The sequence below is a fragment of the Pan paniscus genome, chromosome 2, assembly GCF_029289425.2.
Source record: "Pan paniscus chromosome 2, NHGRI_mPanPan1-v2.0_pri, whole genome shotgun sequence".
Lineage (NCBI taxonomy): Eukaryota > Metazoa > Chordata > Mammalia > Primates > Hominidae > Pan > Pan paniscus.
In genome coordinates this window covers 27,093,438-27,115,183 of record NC_085926.1, presented here as the reverse complement: position 1 = coordinate 27,115,183, position 21,746 = coordinate 27,093,438, and the positions used below count along the sequence as shown (strand labels likewise).

General features: G+C 35.6%; 1 protein-coding gene across 16 annotated transcripts in view; it reads left to right on the top strand.

Moving 5' to 3' along the window:
• The window catches only part of NEK10 (NIMA related kinase 10), a 257,967-nt gene that overhangs the window by 201,086 nt on the left and 35,135 nt on the right, over positions 1-21,746 (top strand). For 8 of the 16 annotated variants that reach the window (XM_055109574.3, XM_034956001.4, XM_057301617.2 and 5 more), the window contains 2 exons: positions 2,818-2,855; positions 2,954-3,094. In XM_055109574.3, coding sequence (XP_054965549.1) covers positions 2,818-2,855; positions 2,954-3,094 — 179 coding nt within the window. The remainder of the gene's footprint in view (positions 1-2,817; positions 2,856-2,953; positions 3,095-21,746) is intronic. The other 8 variants (XM_055109578.3, XM_055109577.3, XM_057301621.2 and 5 more) reach the window with 1 other exon arrangement.

Here is a 21,746-nt window from a genome sequence, read left to right as displayed (position 1 = left end):
GAGAACACAAACAGTAATATGTTAAGCCTCTTCACCAGAAACTATTTCTGGAATGTTCTCTGTGTGAAACCACTTTGGTATATTTTCCAGCTTGTGATACGATGGGAACACCACCCTCTGTAGCCATAATGCTCTATTGGGCATAAACATTCAATGTGGTTCAATCTAGAGGCAGACTTCCCCCAGGCTCTGCATAATTTCAATCGTTTGTCCATCTGTGAGCCCAACAATTGCATAGTTAAAAGCTGTCACTTCTGGTGACAATGAGTCTGCTCTATTTTGAAATTTCAGATGACTATATTTTCTTGCGGTTAGTGATATAATTTCCAGAGAAATTGACATTTTATTTTCTGCTATCTCTATGCAATCTTGTAAATTCTAAGACTGTGGAAACTATTTATTTTCACCATCCCATCTCCAGTGTCTAGCATGGTGGCTACACATCGTGGGCATTTAATAAATATTTCTTGAATGAATGAATGAATGAATGTGTAATTGTTCTTTTTAAAGATTCCCTAAAGTTTATTAAAGAGGAATTTAAAATTATATAAAGGAATAGCAAAAGCGGCAGCAACTCAGCATTGTCAGGGTGTTCTATGTCACATATCCCACTAGCACACATTATGCATAACATTTGTTAATATGTAAAAATGTTTGAAATGTTAGATTCTTCAGGACATCTGGAATAGTCATCTTGCAAACTCATCATGTGAGTGATTATCAGCTTTTCAAGAACATGTATAACCTGATGGATACAAGTTTGCCACAAGTTGCATTTTTATTCACTTTTTAAGAGAGTGGGATTCAGGAGGTATTGCAGGTTTAGCAGCTACATGGCATGAATGTAATAAGTGTATGAAGACAATGACCAACACTTAAGGAAGGGCCTGGACCACATTGTTAAGTATGGAGGCCACTGGGCACATGTGACTCTTGAGCAGCTTAAATGTGGCCAGTGCAACTGAGGGACTGAATGTTTAATTTTGTTTAATATTAATTAAGATGTAAAATAATAAGATATCTCAGTTTTTATATGTTGAAATAATATTTTGGATATTTTTGATTAAATAAAATAGATTTATTTCACTTTATTCTTTTTACTTTTTGAAAATGTGGCTTCCAGAAAACTTAAAATTATGTTTGATGCTTACAATCAGTTTCCATTAGACAGTACTAGCTTCAGCTAGAAAGGTAAGGGGCAAAGTTATTCAGAAAGCATTTGCTGTGGTATGGCATTTGTGCAGGCATACAAGGAGCTGGAACAGATGCTCTGCTCCTCAGCTCAGCCCTGGGGCTGTCCTGCCTACACATGGGCACTGCTGTCATCATGCCTCTTTTCAAACTTTCTGAGGGCAGGATCAGCTTCATTTCTTTTTTTAAACATGCTCCTTATCTCAGGTTAGGGAAAGTATATAAACTGTTAAAGGCTGGCAGGTTCCATTTACTTTTCAAGGCTCTGGAAACTTGAGCTCAGAATGGAACAGAATATATTATGAGATCAAGAGAGTGTTAGCCTGGTGAGGATCAAGAGGGAATGGAAAGGAACAGGGAAGAAACTCATAGGTGGATGCAAAGATTTTGGTATTATTCTAGTGCTTAAGTTGGGTGGTAGGTAAATGAGTGCCAATTTTGTTACGCTTAATAACTTAGGTAGGTGTTGCATGCATGTATCAAAAATTCTATGATTAAAACGAAAAGGTTGGGACAAGAGAATTATCAGCCATGTTTACTTGTATTTGAATTCCTATATTTATTCCTACTTAACAAATAACCTATCATGTGCCTTATACCTAGTAGATGTATGATATATTTTTGTTGGATTGCATTAAGTTTAAGAATGATTCTTACAACTTGTCAGGGCACAGATGTTTCTTATTTCATTCCAGAAAACTATTAAAAACTTGGTTCTAGGCCAGGCGTGGTGGCTCACACCTGTAATCCCAGCACTTTAGGAGGCTGAGGCAGGTGGATTATGAGGTCAGGAGATCGAGACCATCCTGGCTAACATGGTGAAACCCTGTCTCTACTAAAAATACAAGAAAATTAGCTGGGCGTGGTGGCGGGCACCTGTAGTCCCAGCTACTCGGGAGGCTGAGGCAGGAAAATGGCGTGAACCTGGGAGGTGGAGGTTTCAGTGAGCTGAGATCGCGTCACTGCACTCCAGCCTGGGTGACAGAGCTAGACTCGTCTCAAAAAAAAAAAAAAAAATGGTTCTAGGGTACAGTGGAAAAAACAAGGCTGAAGGTGATTTACAGATATCCCTGGTGGGGTCTAAGGCCACCTCCACAGAGTAGAAGACACTGAGACCAACTCGTAAAATGATCAAATAACCTAGAATTTTGGGGCAAGGCAAACAAGGGATGTTAATAACACTGGCAACTTTAGGAAAGATAATTATTTTCAATGCAAAAAACATTTTATAGGAAGAGGTATAAGGTTTTTTTGTTTTTTTAATAGAGCAGGGACAAATCATAGAAAATACTGTATATAACATTTTAAATCTTATATCCTTTTAGTGCAAAATCATATTTTGAGTTTAAGTGTAACAAGAAAATTATACAGGATCCTAAAATTTAGGCTCTTAGTCATACTTAGAGCCTAAAAACTGTGGTGGGACGATTCTGCCATTTGTCAGTAGAATGTCAATTGTACTGTTTGTTGCAATATATTTATTTCCCTCTTAAACTCTTGAGAGCATCTTGAGGGAAAATAATCTCTATTAATCTTTATAATGTAGACCATAGCAAGATGTAGGCTCTTAGTTTGTCAAATCCAAATTGAACAGGTCATTCTAATGGCCTATAATTCTATTTTCAGGGACTTCACTGGAGGAACAGGATCAAGACCAAGACCAGGTAACTTAGTGTTGGTAGCAATAAAATCAAACACAACTCTCTAAAATTCAATGTAATTTATGTTACAGTTTCATATCTTCCCCCTTTTATTTCTTCAGCTTTGCTGCCTCTTTACCTGCTTCTGAAAGTGCCACCCCACATGCTCAGGGCCCACATTAAGGAACTAGAGGCCGAGTTAGTGACAGGGTGGCAGTCCCATAGCCTTCCTGCTGTGATTCTTCGAAATCTCAAAGATCATGGTAGTACTTACTAGATCACATTGATGTTAAGCACACAATGGGCAAATGCAGAATTATAGTTGGGCCTGAGATGTCTGAACGATGCTTGGGTGGTAATTTTAATACAAAGAGTGGAGAATTCTGCCTTGTTTGTTCACCATTATTAGTTTGGCGATTTGATGGTAACAAAATGCCTTCTGTGTTCACTGTTGGTTGAAACATTATGGGCTGTTTTTTTCCAAAATTTGCATTTCTGCCATGGTGGGAATGTTAGCCAGTTGACCTATTGATGCTTCAAATACATACCTACAAACAAAAAATAGTAACCATGTTTTACATAAGTATTTCTGTAAACTCTACACCTACATGATACATGTAGAATGAAGAAAGCAAGTCATATTTTTTTCTATCTCCTCTACCCTTACACAAATAATTATCTTTTACTTATTTATGTTTCTTTTCTTTTCTTTTTTTTTTTTTTTTGAGACAGAATCTCACTTTGTCACCCAGGCTGGAGTGCAGTGGCACGATCTCAGCTCACTGCAACCTTCACCTCCCAGGTTCAAGTGATTCTCCTGCCTCAGCCTCCTGAGTAGCTGGGATTACAGGTGGCTGCCACCATTCCTGGCTAATTTTTGTATTTTTAATATAGATGGGGTTTCACCATGGTGGCCAGGCTGGCCTTGAACTCTTGACCTCAGGTGATCCGCCCACGATTAAAATGACATATCACATTGTTTCCCTAATAATTGAAAAATTATAGATCCTTAAACATAAAAGTTTCTAATAAAGGTTTGGGAAGAATGTGTTAATGTTTCTAATTTTTGTTAAAGAGGACCAAAGTCCATCAGTAACATTTAAATTATTAGCTAAACCTAGACAATTCAGAAAAAAGTTTGATGATTATGCTTTTATCGTATGTGTGAGCATACAACTCTTGAGCATAGAGTTCTACTTTACTATTGGTTAATTTGGGATTGTTGTTTAATGCTATTTTCGCTTCAGCTTCCTTGATTCACATTCTTTTGTACTGCTAATGTTTATAGTGAATATAGGCAAACTGACTGTAATGTTAGCCCATGTCTCCACATTTATTAAATTTGCTTTGGATGAGTTATTGACAGTTTGAGGCCATTACAATGTCAGCATAGATGCCAAAAATGATGGTTTTATTAAGATGCCTGAAACTATCATGTTGACCATGCTCTGCTCCTGTTATTTTGAAAAGGTAAGTTCAAAATATAATTATGAAATTAAGATGATTGTTATTAATTGATGTTACAATAGCAAGAATGGAACACACATATATATGTAAGCAATTGACAGTTCTGTTGTAATCCATATTAGAAATTATTTTTCCTAAACAGTATGTTGACTTAGTTCAGTGCAAGACTTGATTTTATGTCGGTGGCACTGATCAGATCTCTGGACCTTTAAACAAACTATTTACATTATGGCACGGTTTACATACATTTCTTTCTTATCCCTACAGTTTGCTATATCATCTAATTCTTTAAAATCTGCTGATTCATATATTGTTAAAGCTTGTATCAGAATACACAAAAGCATTTTTTTTTTTTTTGAGACAGAGTCTCCCTGTGTTGCCCAGGCTTGAGTGCAGTGGTGTGATCTCAGCTCACCGAAGCCTCCTCCTCCTGGGTTCAGGCAATTCTCCTGTCTCAGCCTTCCGAGTAGCTGGGATTACAGGCGTCCACTACCATGCCTGGTTAATTTTTGTATTTTTAGTAGAGATGGGGTTTCTCCATATTGGCCAGGCTGGTCTCTAACTCCTGACCTCAAGTGATCTGCCCACCTCGGCCTCCCAAATTGCTGGGATTACAGATGTGAGCCACCACTCCTGGCCATTTTGAGTGTTATCAGTGAGTGCTAGATTTTGTACATAAAAGGAGTGGTTAGGTTTTACTAATATTGTACAACACATTAATTCACAGGGAACATTTGGGTTACTACCTGAGAGTTACTCTACTTTCATGTCAGAAAATGAGAACTTTATTTTTCTCAACCTTAATATGAAGGTTTTTTCCATTAATTATAAAACTCATACCTTTTAAGTGTTGCAAGTCAATTTGGATGATTGGTTGCTTTATCAAATTATAAACAGCTGGTGCCAGTGCCATTCACTTAGGTCACCACATCTGCAAACCATGCTGTAATCCAGTCATTACCTTGGTATCTCTGTCTTAACTAAAGTATAAAGAGGTGACATTAATCTGGTAGTCCAACAATAAAGTAGTACGTTTGGACCAAGGTGTCATGAGACATTGTTGGTCCTGTCAGTAGCGAGTTATACCTTAAGCATTTGTTATGAAAAATAGGTAAAGCACTTAAATTTGTGAATGATTTATTTTTTTAAAAAAATAAGCTGATTATATTAGTGTATTTTCATTTACTTAACATTTGGTCTCGCTTTCTTGGATAGAAAGGAACATGTTGGAACTTATGCATAACCAACATTTACAGCCCTGTATTGCCTAAATGTTCTGGAAAAAATAGCAGAAAGGGGAGAATTTTGCCAAAATCAGGGCATTCCCCCAGGAATATATCTAGTATGTGAACATTATTTCCCATGTATTATGGCAGAATACAGGGTTAGAACCATTATTTTAGAGTGCCAAGTGCCTATACTGTAATATGATCTTGCCTGTATGGTACTCCTAAAAGCTGAACTTCTAGGTTCATGTCATGGTAATAACAGCAGTACCTCCAAACTCTTCTAGAACAAATAACAATGAAACTATTTTACATTACTTGTATTAAAAATCCCCTTGTTCTATCTTTTAATACTAAATTGTATGAATAATTTATTTTCTACAAATTATTTCAATTAAATAATAGATTGCAATTCCCTGCCAATAGAAAAGAAAACTTAGGAATTCATATATTGTACAAATGAAAATATTACCAGTAATTAATATGAATAACTGAATGAAGAAACATTTTAACATGTTAATTATTTTAGCTCTGTTTTCCCAGCTTTAGTCACTAGTGAATTACCATGGTACAAATTTGCCTATGTCTGAGAACTATATGTACTATAATTTTCCTGATATTTTTCTTTACATCGACTAACTCAATTTAAATTCATTTTTAGAGGAAAGTTGTTATTATTTCTGTAAATGAGAACCAGTATAGTATCACTTGCCATAGGTAGATAACCATTGTAAAAGTAAATACAAATCTAAGAAAGACAACATTAAATTCCAGGTAGATATTGTTGTCTGCTTATCCTGAGGTCTGTTGTCTTTGCTGTAAAGGAACATTACCTAATATTTGAGAAATAATGAAAACATACTTGCACGATACTGAAACTTAATCCTTGATATAAACAACAGAAAGAAAACTGTAAAAGGAATACGTTTCCTACTGGACTATTTCATACCTGATCTACCTACTAATGAAATTAGGCTGTGTAGGTGTCCCATGCCTTGGGAAACTCAGTTCTTTAAAAATAGATTGATTCTGTGGTCTATAAAGTCAAATCAGTTAATCAAACAACTGGATATTACCAAGTATTTGGAATTGGGGATAAAGGTCTCAGGTCTGTCTTGTATTAAAAAGAAATAATCGTTTCCTTTCAAGACATGGGAAATGGTATATATTTGTGAAAATTAAATCACACAAAAATATAACACAGGAAACATGTTCTTTTCAAGTACATACTATAATGTTATGGATTCTATTAGTGTGGGTCAAATGTAAATTTTTGGGTCTGTAAGTCAAACCTAAATTTTCAAGTGCAAATATAATGTCAACTAAAAATATGGCCTAATTTGACTGGATTAACACTGACATTTTCCCCTCCCTTGTTCAGGTTTTTATTTAGACAGCACCTGACACCCAGGCACTGAACCGATGTATGGGTTCTTATGCACTGCATTTTGAATAGAAATTGTCACTTTATGATTTCTGGGTCCTTAATTATGTTTTCTTATTGGATGACTATGAATCTATTTTTATGCTTCCATTTTGTTAGTAAAGGCAAATCTAAATCAAATTGTCAATTTTTTTTAATGTTTTGCTCAAATATTCTAGAAAGCATAGCTAACATTCTAGTTGTCCTTATACGAACAACTTTTAGTAGTTTACTTTCAAGTTAATTATTAACATAAAGTACTTAAAACTCACCTTCACAATTGCCAAAGTGATTTTAAGTACATACCTTCTTTTATTATGTTGCATAGCATTTTTAATCATATAAAAATTTGCTCACAGGTTTTAGTCAAAACTTCTATGATACTAGTCTATACTATATAATTTGGCATATAATTATATACATTTTTGGGATTTGTGAAGTATTAACTATGTTTTCCAACCAGATTGTAAGCATCTTCATTGCAACTTTTATAGATATAGGTGTATCTCACAGATATTGCAGGTTCCGTCCCGGCCAACAGCAATAAAGCAAATATCACAATTAAACATGTCACCTGAATTTTTTGGTTTTCCAATGCACATAAAGGTTATGTTTACACTATACTAAGTCTATTAAATGCACAATAACATTATGTCTAAAAATATATATACTATAATTAAAAATGCCTTGTTGCTAAAAAGTGCTAAAGATCATCTGAGACTTTTAACAAGACATAATCATTTTGCTGGTGGAGGGTCTTGCCTCCCTGTAGGTGGCTGCAGATTAATCAGGCTGGTGGTTGCTAAAGATTGGGGTGGTTGTAGCAATTTTGTAAAATGAGATAACAGTGAAGTTTGCTCAATCAATTCAGTCTTTCACAAAAGTTTCTCTGTAGCGTGCGATGCTGTTTGATAGCATCTTACTCACGGTAGAACTTCTTACAAAAACTGGAGTCAGTCCCCTGAAACCTACTGCTGCTTTATGAACTAAATTTACAGACTATTCTAAATTATTTGTTGCCATTTCAACAATGTTCATAGCCTCTTTACCAGGAGTAGATTCCATCACAAGAAACCACTTTTGTTGCTCATCCCTAAGGAGCAACTGCTCATGCATTCAAGCCTTTGGATGAGACTGCAGCAATTCAGTCACATCTTCAGTCTATTTCTAATTTTAGTTCTCTTGCTATTTCTACTACATTTGCAATTACTTCTTCTACTGAAGTTTTAAACCCTCAAAGTCATCCATGAGAGTTGGAACCAACTTCTTCCAAACTCCTGTTACTGTTGATATTTTGACCATTAATCATAATTTTTTAAATTTTTTATATTTCTTTCCATAAGTTATGGGGGTACAATTCTTCAGCGGTGATTTGTGAGATTTTGGTGCACCCATTACCTGAGCAGTATACAGTGCACCATATTTGTAGTCTTCTATTCCTCACCCCTTTCCCACTCTTCCCCCCAAGTCCCCAAAGTCCATTTTATCATTCTCATGCCTTTGCATCCTTATAGCTTAGCTCCCACATATCAGTAAGAAGATATGATGTTTGGTTTTCCATTCCTGAGTTACTTCACTTAGAATAATAGTCTCCAGTCTCATCCAGGTCACTGCAAATGCTGTTAATTCATTCCTTTTTTATGGCTGAGTAGTATTTCATCATATATATATAATATATAATATATATTATATATTTTTTATATAATATATTATATATATAATATATATAAAATATATATAATATTTATATATTATATATGTTATATTTTATATATTATATATTATATATATTATATATTATATAATATATATTATATATTTTTTATATATTATATATTATACATAATATATATTATATATTATGTATAATACATAATATATAATATATATTATATATTATGTATAATATATAATATATATTATACATAATATATAATATATATTTTTTATATATATTATACATAATATATAATATATTATATATAATATATTATATAATATATTATATAATATATATTATACATAATATATTATATATAATATATGAAATATATAATATATATCACATATAATATATTATATATTATATATATTACATATAATATATTATATATAATATATAATATATAATATATAATTATATAATATATTATATATTATATAATATCTATAATCTATATTATATTATATATATTATATATACAATATATTATATTTATATTATATATTATATTCTATATCATATAATTATATATTATATATTATATATAATATATAATATATCATATGTAATATATATTATATATTTCATATATATTATATAATATATTATATATAATATTTAATATATTATATAATATATATTATATTATATATATTATATTTAATATATTATATAATATATAATATATTATATATAATATATAATATAATATATATAATATATAAATATATATATTTTATATATATATAAAATATATAATATATATTATATTTATAATTATATAATTATATAATATATAATATATATTATATATTATACATAATATATTATATTATGTATAACATATATTATATATTGTATATAAAATATATTATATTTATATATAATATATATTATATATTATATATAACATATATAATATACATTATATATATTATATATATATCAGTTTCTTTATGCACTCCTTGATTGATGGGCATTTGGGTTGGTTCCACAATTTTGCAATTGTGAATTGTGTGGCTACAAACATGCATGGGCAAGTATCTTTTTTGTATTATGGTATCTTTTCCTCTGGGTAGATACCCAGTAGTGGGATTGCTGGCTTAAAGAACTTTTAGTTCTTTAAGGAATCTCCACACTATTTTCCATAGTGATTGTACTAGTTACATTCCCACCAGCAGTGAAGAAGTGTTCCCTGATCACTGCATCCATGCCAATATCTACCGTTTTCTGATTTTTTGATTATGGTCATTCTTGCAGGAGTAAGGTGGTATCGCATTTTGGTTTTGATTTGCATTTCCCTGCTCATTAGTGATGCCGAACATTTTTTCATATGTTCGTTGGCCATTTGAGTATCTTCTTTTGAGAATTGTCTATTCATGTCTTTGGCCTACTTTTTGATAGGATTGTTTGTTTTTTACTTACTGATTTTTTTGAGTTTGTTGTAGATTCTAGATATTAGTCCTTTGTCACATTTATAGATTGTGAAGATTCTCTCCCACTCTGTGGGTTGTCTGTTTACTCTGCTGACTGTTCCTTTTGCCATGCAAAAGCTCTATAGTTTAATTAGGTCCCAGCTATTTATCTTTGTTTTTATTGCATTTGCTTTTAGTTTCTTGGTCATTAAATCCTTGCCTAGGCCAATCTCTAAAAGGATTTTTCTAGAATTCTAGAAGATCTAGGATCTTCTAGAATTTTTATAGTTCCAGGTCTTAGGTTTAAATCCTTAATCCATCTTGAGCTGATTTTTATATAGGGTGACAGATGACAGTCCAGTTTCTTTTCCTACTTGTGGCTAGCCAATTATCCCAGCACCATTTGTTGAAAAGGGTGTCCTTTCCCCACTTTATGTTTTTGTTTGCTTTGTTGAAGATTGGTTGGTAAGTATTTGGGTTTACTTCTGGGTTCTCTATTCTGTTCCATTGGTCTATGTGCCTATTTTTATACCAGTACCATGCTGTTTTGGTGACTATGGCCTTATAGTATAGTTTGAAATCAGGTAGTATGATGCCTCCAGATTTGTTCTTTTTGCTTAGTCTTGATTTGGCTATGCGGACTCCTTTTTGGTTCCATATGAATTTTAGAATTGTTTTTTCTAATTCTGTGAGAATGATGGTGGTATTTTGATGGGGATTGCATTGAATTTGTAGACTGTTTTTGGAAATATGGTCATTTTCACAATATTGATTCTACTCATCCCTGAGCATGGGATGTGTTTCCATTTATTTGTGTCATCTATGATTTCTTTCAGCAGTGTTTTGTTGTTTTCTTTGTAGAGGTCTTTCAACTTCTTGGTTAGGTATATTCCTAAGTATTTTATTTTATTTTATTTTATTTATAATAAAATAAATAAATAGAGAGAGATGGAGTCTCACTCTGTTGCCAGGCTGGAGAGCAGTGGCGCAATTTTGGCTCACTGCAACCTCCGCCTCCCGGGTTCAAGTGATTCTCTTGCCTCAGCCTCCCTAATAGCTGGGACTACAGGTGTGCGCTACCACACCCAGCTGATTTTTGTATTTTTAGTAGAGACAGGGTTTCACCATGTTGGCCAGGATGGTCTCGATCTCTTGACCTCGTGATCTGCCCACCTTGGCCTCCCAAACTGCTAGGATTACAGGTGTGAGCCACCACGCCCAGCCAGTATTTGTATTTTTTGCAGCTGTTGTGAAAGGAATTGAGTTCTTGATTGGTTTCTCCACTTGGTTGCTGTTGGTGTATAGAAGAGCTACTGATTTGTGTACATTAATCTTGTATCTAGAAAATTTACTGAATTCTTTTATCAGTTCTAGGAGCTTTCTGGAGGAGTCTTTAGGGTTTTCAAGGTAAATGATCATATTGACAGCAAACGGTGACAGTTTGACTTCCTCTTTACTGATTGGATGCCCTTTATTTCCTTCTCTTGCCTGACTGCTCTGGCTAGGACTTCCAGTACTATGTTGAAGAGTAGTGGTGAGAGTGGGCATCCTTGTCTTGTTCCAGTTCTCAGAGAGAATGCTTTCAACTTTTCCCCACTCAGTATTATGTTTTCTATGGGTTTGTCATAGATGGCTTTTATTACATTGAGGTCTGTCCATTGTATGCCAATTTTGCTGAGAGTTTTAATCATAAAGGGATGCTGGATTTTGTTGAATGCTTTTTCTGCATGTATTGTGATGATCATTTGATTTTAGTTTTTAATTCTGTTTATGTGGTATATCACATTTATTGACTTGTGTATTTTAAACCATCCCTGTATCCCTGGTATGAAATCCACTTGATTATGGTGGACTGTCTTTTTGATATGTTGTTGGATTTTTGTTAGCTAGTATTTTGTTAAGGATTTTACCATCTATATTCATCAAGGATTTCAGTCTATAGTTTTCTTTTTTGATTATGTCCTATCCTGGTTTTGTTATTAGGGCGATGCTGGCGTCATAGAATGAATTAGGGAGGGTTCCCTCTTTCTCTATCTTATGGAATAGTGTCAAAAGGATTGGTACCAATTCTTTGAATGTGTGGTAGAATTCTGCTGTGAATCCCTCTGGTCCTGGACCTTTTTTTGTTGGTAATTTTTAAGTTACCATTTCAGTCTCACTGCTTGTTATTGGTCTGTTCAGGGTAACTAATTCTTCCTGATTTAAGCTAGGAGGGTTGTATTTTTCTAGGACTTTGTCCATCTCTTCTAGGTTTTCTAGTTTATATGCATAAAGGTGTTCATAGTAACCTGAATGATCTTTTGTATTTCCATAGTGTCAGTTGTAATATCTCCTGTTTTGTTTCTTAGTGAGGTTATTTGGATTTTCTCTCTTTTCTTGATTAATCTTGCTAAGGGTCTATCAATTTTATTTATATTTTCAAAGAATTAGCTTTTTGTTTCATGTATCTTTTGTATATTTTTTGTTTCAATTTCATTTAATTCTGCTTTGATCTTGGTTATTTCCTTTCTTCTGCTGGGTTTGAGTTTGGTTTGTTCTTGTTTCTGTAGTTCCTTGAGGTGTGACCTTAGAATGTCAGTTTGTGCTCTTTCAGTCTTTTCGATGTAGTTGTTTAGGGCTATGAACATTCCTCTTAGCAACGCTTTTGCTGTATCCCAGACCTTTTGATAGGTTGTGTCATTATTGTCATTCATTTCAAAGAATTTTTAAATTTCCATCTTGATTGTGTTTTTGACCCATTGCTCATTCAGGAGCAGGTTATTTAATTTCCATGTGTTTGCATGGTTTTGAAGGTTCCTTTTGCAGTTGATTTCCACTTTTAGTCCACTGTGGTCTAAGAGAGTGCTTGCTATAATTTCAATTTTTAAACATTTATTGAGGCTCATTTTATGGCCTATCATATGGTCTATCTTGGGGAAAGTTCCATGCACTGTTGAATAGAATGTATGTTTTGCAGTTGTTGGATGAAATGTTCTGTATATATCTGTTAAGTCCATTTGTTTCAAGGTATTTAGTTAAATCCATTGTTTCTCTGTTAACTTTCTGTCTTGATAACCTGTCTAATTGTGTCAGTGGAGTACTGAAGTCCCCGCTACTGTCTATCTCATTTCTTTCTTTTTTTTTTTTTTTTTTTTTGAGATGGAGTCTCGCTCTGTCACCCAGGCTGGAGTGCAGTGGCACGATCTTGGCTCACTGCAAGCTTCGCCTCCCAGGTTCACGCCATTCTCCTGCCTCAGCCTCCCGAGTAGCTGAGACTATAGGCACCCGCTACCATGCCTGGATAATTTTTTGTATTTTTAGTAGAGATGGGGTTTCACCATGTTAGCCAGGATAGTCTCGATCTCCTGACCTCGTGATCTGCCCACTCGGCCTCCCAAAGTGCTGGGATTACAGGCATGAGCCACCGCGCCTGGCCATTCTCATTTCTTAGGTCTATTAGTGTTTTATAAATTTGGAAGCTCCAGTTTTAGGTGCATATATATTTAGGATTGTGATATTTTCCTGTTGGACAAGGACTTTTACCATTTTATAATGTCCCTCTTTGTTTCTTTTAACTGCTGTTGCTTTAAAGTTTGTTTTGTCTGATATAAGAATAGCTACCTTGCTCACTTTTGGTGTCCATTTGCATGAAATGCCTTTTTCCACCCCTTTACTTTAAACTTTTGTGAGTCCTTATGTGTTAGGTGAATCTCCTGAAGACAGCAGATGGTTGGTGAGTTCTGATCCATTCTGTGGTTCTGTATGTTTTAAGCAGAGCATTTAGGCCATTTACATTCAATGTTAGTATTGAAATGTGAGGTGCTGTTGCATTCATTGTGCTATTTGTTTCCTGTGTACTTTTGTTTTTTTTTTGTTTTTTGGTTTTGTTTTTTAACTTGTATTTTTGTTTTAGAGGTTTTGATTTATGCTTTAAGTAGGTGCTGTTTTGATGTGTTCCCAGGATTTGTTTCAAGATTTAGAGCTCCTTTTAGCAGTTCTTGTAGTGGTGGCTTGGTAGTGGTGAATTCTCTTAGCATTTGTTTGTCTGAAAAATATTGTATCTTTCCTTCATATATGATGCTTAGTTTTGGGATACAAAATTCTTGGCTGATAATTGTTTTGTTTGAGGAGGCTGAAGATAGGGCTCCAATCCCTTCTAGCTTGTAGGGTTTCTGCTGAGAAATCTGCTATTAATCTGATAGGTTTTCCTTTATAGGTTACCTGGTGCTTCTGCCTCACAGCTCTTAAGATTCTTTCCTTCATCTTAACTTTGGATAACAGATGACAATGTGCCTAGGTGATGATCTTTTTGCAATGAATTTCCCAGGTGTTCTTTGTGCTTCTTGTATTTTCATGTCTAGGTCTCTAGCAAGGCTGGGAATTGTTCCTCAATTATTCCCCCAAATATGTTTTCCAAGCTTTTAGAATTCTCTTCTTCCTCAGGAATACCAATTATTCTTGGTATTGGGTTGTTTAACATAATCCCAGACTTCTTGGAGGCTTTGTTCATATTTTCTTGTTCCTTTTTCTTTGTCTTTGTTCGATTGGGTTAATTCAAAGACCTCGTCTTTGAGCTCTACTTGTTCAATTCTATTGCTGAGACTTTCCAGAGCATTTTGCATTTCTATAAGTGTGTCCAATGTTACCTGAATTTTTTTATTGTTTTTACTTTAAACTATCTATTTCCCTGAATATTTCTCCCTTCACTTCTTGTATTGTGTTTTGGATTTCCTTGCACTGGGCTTCACCTTTCTCTGGTTCCTCCCTGATTAGCTAAGTAACTAACCTCCTGAATTCTTTTTCAGGTAAATCAGGGATTTCTTCTTGGTTTGGCTCCAATGCTGGTGAACAAGTGTGATTTTTTGGGGGTGTTACAGAGCCTTGTTTTGTCATATTACCAGGGTTGGTCTTCTGGTTCCTTCTTATTTGGGTAGGCTCTGTCAGAGGGAATGTCTAGGACTAAAGGCTGTTGTTGACATTCTTTTGTCCCATGGGGTGTTCCCTTGATGTAGTACTCTTACCCTTTTCCTATGGATGTGGCCTCCTGTGAACTGAACCTCAGTGATTGTTGTGTCTCTTCTGGATCTAGCCACCCAGCAAGTCTACCCAGCTCCAGGATGGTACTGAGGGTTTTCTGCACAGAGTCCTGTGATGTGAACCATTTATGGGTCTCTCAACCATGGGTGCCAGTGCCTGTTCTGGTGGAGGTGGTGGGGCGGGTGTTGCAATGGACTCCATAAGGGTTCTTTGGTGGTTTAATGCTCTATTTTTGTGCTGGTTGGCCTCCTTCCGGGAGGTGGTGTTTTCCAAAGACCATCAGCTATGGTAGCATGTAGAGGGACTAGCGGTGTGTGAGGCCCTAGAACTCCCAAGATTATACGTCCTTTGTCTTCCGCTACCAGGGTGGGTAGGAAAGAACCATCAGGTGGGGGCAGAGCTAGGTGTGCCAGAGCTCTGACTCTCCTTGGGCAGATCTTGCTGCAGCTGGAGCATTTGGGGTGTCTCCTAGGTCCTGCAGGAGCAGTCTGCTTCCTTCAGAGGGTCTGTGAATCCTCTCAGGATTCCTAGTTTGTTCTTGGAGTTGATCTGGAGCTAAAATGCATAAATTTTAATGACATCTAGAATAGTGAATCCTTTCTGGGAGGTTTTCAATAGACTTTGCCTAGATTCATCAGAGGAATCACTATCTATTGCAGCTATAGCCTTATGAAATGGATTTCTGAAATAATAAGACTTGAAAGTCAAAATGACTCCTTGATCATTGGACTGCAGAATGGATGTTGTGTTAGCATACATAAAAACAACATTAATATCCTGTACCTCCTCATCACAACTCTTAGGTGACCAAGTATTTTGTCAAAGAACATCAATATTTTGATAGGAATCTTTATTTCAGGGCAGTAGATCTCAAGAGTTGGCTTAAAATATTCAATAAACAGAGTGCTTTCATCCAGGCTTTGTTGTTCTATTTATAGAGCATAGGCAGAATAGATTTAGTACAATTCTTAAGGGCCCTAGTATTTTTGGAATGGTCAATAAGCATTGGCTTCAACCTAAGATTACCTATTGCATTAGCTCCTAACAAGAGAGTCAGCCTGTACTTTGAAGCCAGGCTTTGATTTCTCCTCCCTAGCTATGAAAGTCCTAGATGGCCTCTACTTGCAATAAAAGGCCGTTTTGTCTACCTTGAAAATCTATTGTTTAGTGTAGCCATCTTCATCAGTTATCTTAGCTGGATCATAAGAAGATCTTACCTTGCTGCAACTTCTATATCAGCGTTTACAGCTTTGCCTTGTACTTTTATGTTATGGAAATGGCTTCTCTCCTTAAACTGCACGAACCAACATCTACTACTTCTAGCTTTCCTTCTGCAGCTCTCTCACCTCTCTCAGACTTCATAGAGTTGAAGAGGGTTGGGGCCTTCCTCTGAATTCTGCTTTGGCTTAAGGGAATGTTGTGGCAGGTTTGATCTTTTATCTTCTAAATCTTTCTCTATATAAGCAATAAGGCTGTCATTGTTATTATTCATGTGTTCACTGTTGTAGCACTTCTAATTTTCCACAAAAATCTTTTCTCTGCATTCACAGCTTGGCTAACTATTTGATGCAAGAGGCCTAGCTTTCTGGTATCTTGGCTTTTGACATGCCTTCCTCACTAAGCTTTATCATTTCTGCCTTTTGATTGAAAGTAAGAGACATGTGACTCTTTTTTCCACTTGAACAATTAGAGGCCATTGTAGGATTATTAACTGGCTTAATCTCAGTGTTGTTGTGTCTCAGGGAATAGGAAGGCCTATGAAGAAGGGAAAGATGGGGGAATGGCTGGTTGGTGGAACAGTCAGAGTACACACAACATCCATCAATTAAGTTTACTATCTTATATGAGTGCAGTTTGTGGTGCCCCAAAACAATTACAATAGTGACATGCAGGATCCGTCATCACAGATCATCACAACAGATCTAATAATGAAAATGTTTGAAATATTGCAAGAATTACCAAAATGTGACACAGAGGCATGAAGTAAATGCATGCTACTAGAAAAATGGTGCCAGTAGCCTTGCTCAATGCAGAATTGACACAAAACTTAAATTTGTAAAAAAATTTTAAAAAAGCAACATCTTTGAAGTGCAATATAATAAGGTGCAATGAGATGAGGTATACTTGTAAATACCTTGGAGTATTTCCTCTGAGATCAGGCCCTTGAAAACTATTTATTGAGTAACTGATTTAGACCCATCACTGTGTAAACTCTTGTTTATCTTTGCTATTGTATTGAAAGCAACTGCATAAGTAATCAGAAGCAGTGAGGGAATCACTGATTTTTTTGTATTAGACTTTTAAAATATTTTATTTTTATTTAAATTTATTTTATTATATTAAAATATATACATATATATTTTAGATTTCAGATTGAGATAAGAAATTTCCTTTACCAATGATTATTTGCTTCCTCATTCTTCATGCCAAGGGAGGTGCCAAACGACTGTGTACAGGGTCCCAGGAGGATGCTTCTTGGAGATGTAGATTTTTTTCATGGTCATTTTAGGGTAATGTGTTTTCAAACGGATACTCATCTCACAAGAGTTACTGGTGGTTCCAATTCAAGCCTAAATCCAAATTGCATATCACCTGTTAAATGGCAACTCACACTCGTGCCATTTGGGTTTCTGCCTGGGAGGAAAGGCTAAAGGAAGTAAGGGTTGAAAGGTATCCCACTCTCTGGTAGGAGTAAAGGGAGGTAGGTCAGCATGACTTGGGTGATGATTGTAGCATGGTGTATAAAATAATTGAATTAACAGCGAAAAGCATCACCCTCAAATTCCAAATTGCCATTATTAGTAATTTATAGTGGATTTAAAAAATATGTTAAAAGTATTTACAAATATGCTTTGAATTAGTTTGTTGTATTGACCAATTTGAGAATTGAGGACAGTGACAGAAGAGCCAATTATAAGAAGAAGAAACCTGGATATCAAAGACCTTAGGTTCATGTGGGGTCTGTTGCACATGAGCCATACCATTTTGGACATACATATGGACATCTAATCAAATTATTCCTGTGTAGAAATGTAAGCACCAGTAGCTAAGAATCTATCCATGTGTTGGCTCCTGTCTGGGGAGTAGTTTTTTAAGGATCTCAGAGTACATTTAAACCATAAGGGAGTATTAATCATTGAATCAGTCATTAAGCTTCTATTAATTCCCTTTCTTCAAGAAAAATGTTGATACAACTAAGGCTGTGTCCAAACCATTCTATAATGGTTGCTACAGCAGTTCCCTCTCCTGAAAGCAAGAGGCCTCTTTCTTCTCTCTGGGATACCTGCCTGCCCTCCACTATAGCTGGAACCTTGTTCATTCTTAATTGACTCTGCTCAGTATGGATTCAATAATTTATTTGGGATGTTTCATATAGTGTGTCAATTAAAAATTTTTCTGTTTATATAACTACTTATTATTTTTTATATTGGGGTGCAAAAGCACAATTCTTAAAGTTGTTCTTTGGCAAGTGTCTGAGTTTTATTCAACGCATTGTTGATAGAACCAGGTGGAAGACAAAAATGCTGATTCAAGAGCATTTGAAGAACAGAGATTTATGTAGTTAAGCAAGAAAGAAAAGCTGACATAAGATTGCTAAATTAAGTGTAAGACTGGTAGAACTTCTATAGGGCAATAAAATGATACCATTTTTGTGATCAAGTTCTTGACTGGGTGTAAAATCATACCAGTATATTAATTTCTGCAGGTTAACCTCTAACACTACAGGCCTGTAAACTGTCTGCTCCTTTATTGGTGTAGATTGTTAGTTAAATATACTGTGACGTTACCCATTATGGGAATATAAGACACATTACTTAAAAGAGGCTCAGCCAGAATTCAAGAGTTAAGGACTTCAAAGCAGCCTTGCCTCTGGCCTTTAAACAGCTTGTTCCTGAAGTTTCAAATGAAAGGAAGTTTGTTGCCTGATCACCCAGAGGTGAAAGGAGCTGATGCTTTGACTCAGCTTCCTGCCATTCTGTGAGAAACTCTGCCGGAGGCTAGGGTAGCAGGAGCATCTAGGCCTAGACTGTCAAGCTCCTTCCAAACACTTTTTGTCTGATTATAGAATGGTCTACTGGTCTGTGTTGGGAAGTTTCCATTGTCCATGCACCATCTCCTCTGTCACTTCCCTCTCTCTTCTGATGGAACATCATATTCTCAGTGTCTCAGTCCCAAGCTTCAGCAGTCCTTGGCTCCTGCTCCCCATGGGGAAACAGCTACAGTGCACTGTAGATTGATTTACCCCACAATGTGTATGACCTCAGCCCCCTTGGTTCTAGTCCCATTTTTACCATTCTGCCATTTCAGATGAAGAAACTAAGGCCCAAAGAAGTTGTGACTTTCTGAAAACCATATTGCAATGCAAGCCAGGCCTCTGACTTCAACTGTATGATCCTCTTCCCGTGAGATCACCTTTCCTGAAATACAGTCAGCCTTATTGTTTCTCACCATCGTGTATGGTCCCTGGCTACCTCTCCAGCTCTATACATGCTGTACTTTTTTTATTGTACTGCACACCAGCTAAACTGAACAGTTTGCCGTTCTTCAGTTGCAGCCCTCACTTAGCTGACTTCACCCTTTGCTGGAATTATTCCTTCTCCTAGGAACCCACACTCACATACAACTTCCCTCACACCCAATACATTTCCTGTGCTATTGAAGACCTTCTAATTCTTCCTGGTCTTCTCAAATTAACATTTGAATTTGCTCTTTAGCCTACATCCATGGTTGTCTGGGTGAACCTTCTATGAAATCCTTATGAGTTCAAGATTCTTCATCTAACCAGGGACACAGGGATTGATTGCTGAACACTTACAGATTTGAACTACAATTACGTTATTTTATTTCATTGTTATGATAGTAAAGAGGTGAGAGTAAATTTGTATTGTAGTTTGACAACACTGTTGGTCCAATATAGAGAAGCTCATGTGTGTTTTGGCCCCCCATTCATGAAAACAGTATATTTTTTTGCTTCTTCATGGATTTCCTTCCTTAACCTTTTTTTTCTCCAGTTGTCCAAAAGTTCCTGATCCTTAGCTGAGAGAATTCAGAAAAATAATACATTGATACCATATTTTGATCAACTGGGAGAGTACAGTGTAACCCACTTTTTTGGGTTTAATTTGTAGTTATTAACAGCTTCAAAGTGTATATTGTGAATTATAGTTTCAATAGAATGGACATATAGTATAAGTCAAGTGTCAAAGCACCAGGGATGGGCAACTAACTTTGCTATTTTATTATGCAATGATATACTAAAGCAGAATGTAGTGCACAGCACTAGCTGTAAAGACCTAATGCTTCCAGCTTATTATGTCTACATGCTTTCCAAAAATAATTAATTAAATGTTGAGAGAGATAGATAGAACATCGTGTTAAAAGTAGCAGTCCTTTTAAAAAGAGAAATAATATTTCATTATGGGAAGGAGATATTGTTTTGTATTTGCAGTAACCAGAGGCACCTTCTAGCTGTGTCCTTGCATGGTAGAAGGGGGTGACCACCTCCCTCTGGCCTCTTTTATAACGGCACTGATTCCATTCATGAGGCCTCCGCCCTTAGGACCTAATCACCTCCCAAGCTCACTTCCTCCAAATGCCATTGCCTTGGGGATTAGGATTTCAACCTGTGAATTTTGGTGGTTCAGAAGCATTTAGACCACAGCACTCAGTCTCCTCATCTGTAAAATGGGGGTAGAATCTACACCAATAAAGGAGCAGACAGTTTACAGGCACTGGGAGGTGTTTTATGCATTTAGTCTCCTCTGTGGATTAAAGCAGACTAAATGTGTAAAACACCTCCCAGTTTCTCACCCAAGTTCTTGCTAAAAAAGAAGGACTGCTCTTCTTGCAAGTCCTATGACCTAACACTGCAAAGGGGAAACAAAATAGCTCTTTAGCATCATGCTTGCAACAGAGTAAGCTAGCAAATATAATTATGTAATGACTTTTTGACGCTTTTAAGTAAATTGCCTCTTATAAGAAATTTCGTAGTTTCCTTCTAAGTTTTAAAACACTAGTCAAATTTACTATTTTAATAAAAACTATAAAAGAATACAAAGTATCCCAATATTTTAAACTTTGATTTTATTTAAATTTTAAGGAGACCAAATATTGTGTATATATTTTGCAGTAGGAAATACCACATAGATATGAATCATGGGCATATTATGTATGACTGACATTGCACATGAACTGTGATCAGCCTCACCGATGTCTCTTTAATAAAAAAATTGTTTTAATACAAATATTCTCAGTATAAAATTGATAATATAAATATATGCTGCTTTTTTTTTGGTGAACAGTCATAAAGTGTAGCGTTTTCAGTGGGCTAATCTAAAAGATATACTGAGAGAGAATGTTTTTAAAGCTAGACAAAATGTTATGGCTAACATTTGCCAAATGTTTGGCAGTTAATAACCTTTAAATGAAGAATAAAAATACACTTTGGGAGGTCGAGGTGGGTGGATCACTTGAGGCCAGGAGTTCAAGACGAGCCTGTCCAATGTGGTGAAACCCTGTCTCTACTAAAAATATAAAAGTTAGCCAAGTGTGGTGGTGCATGCCTGTGGTCCCAGCTACTCGGGAGGCTGAGGCAGGAGGATTGCTTGAGCCCAGGAGGCAGAGGCTGCAGTGAACTGTGATCAT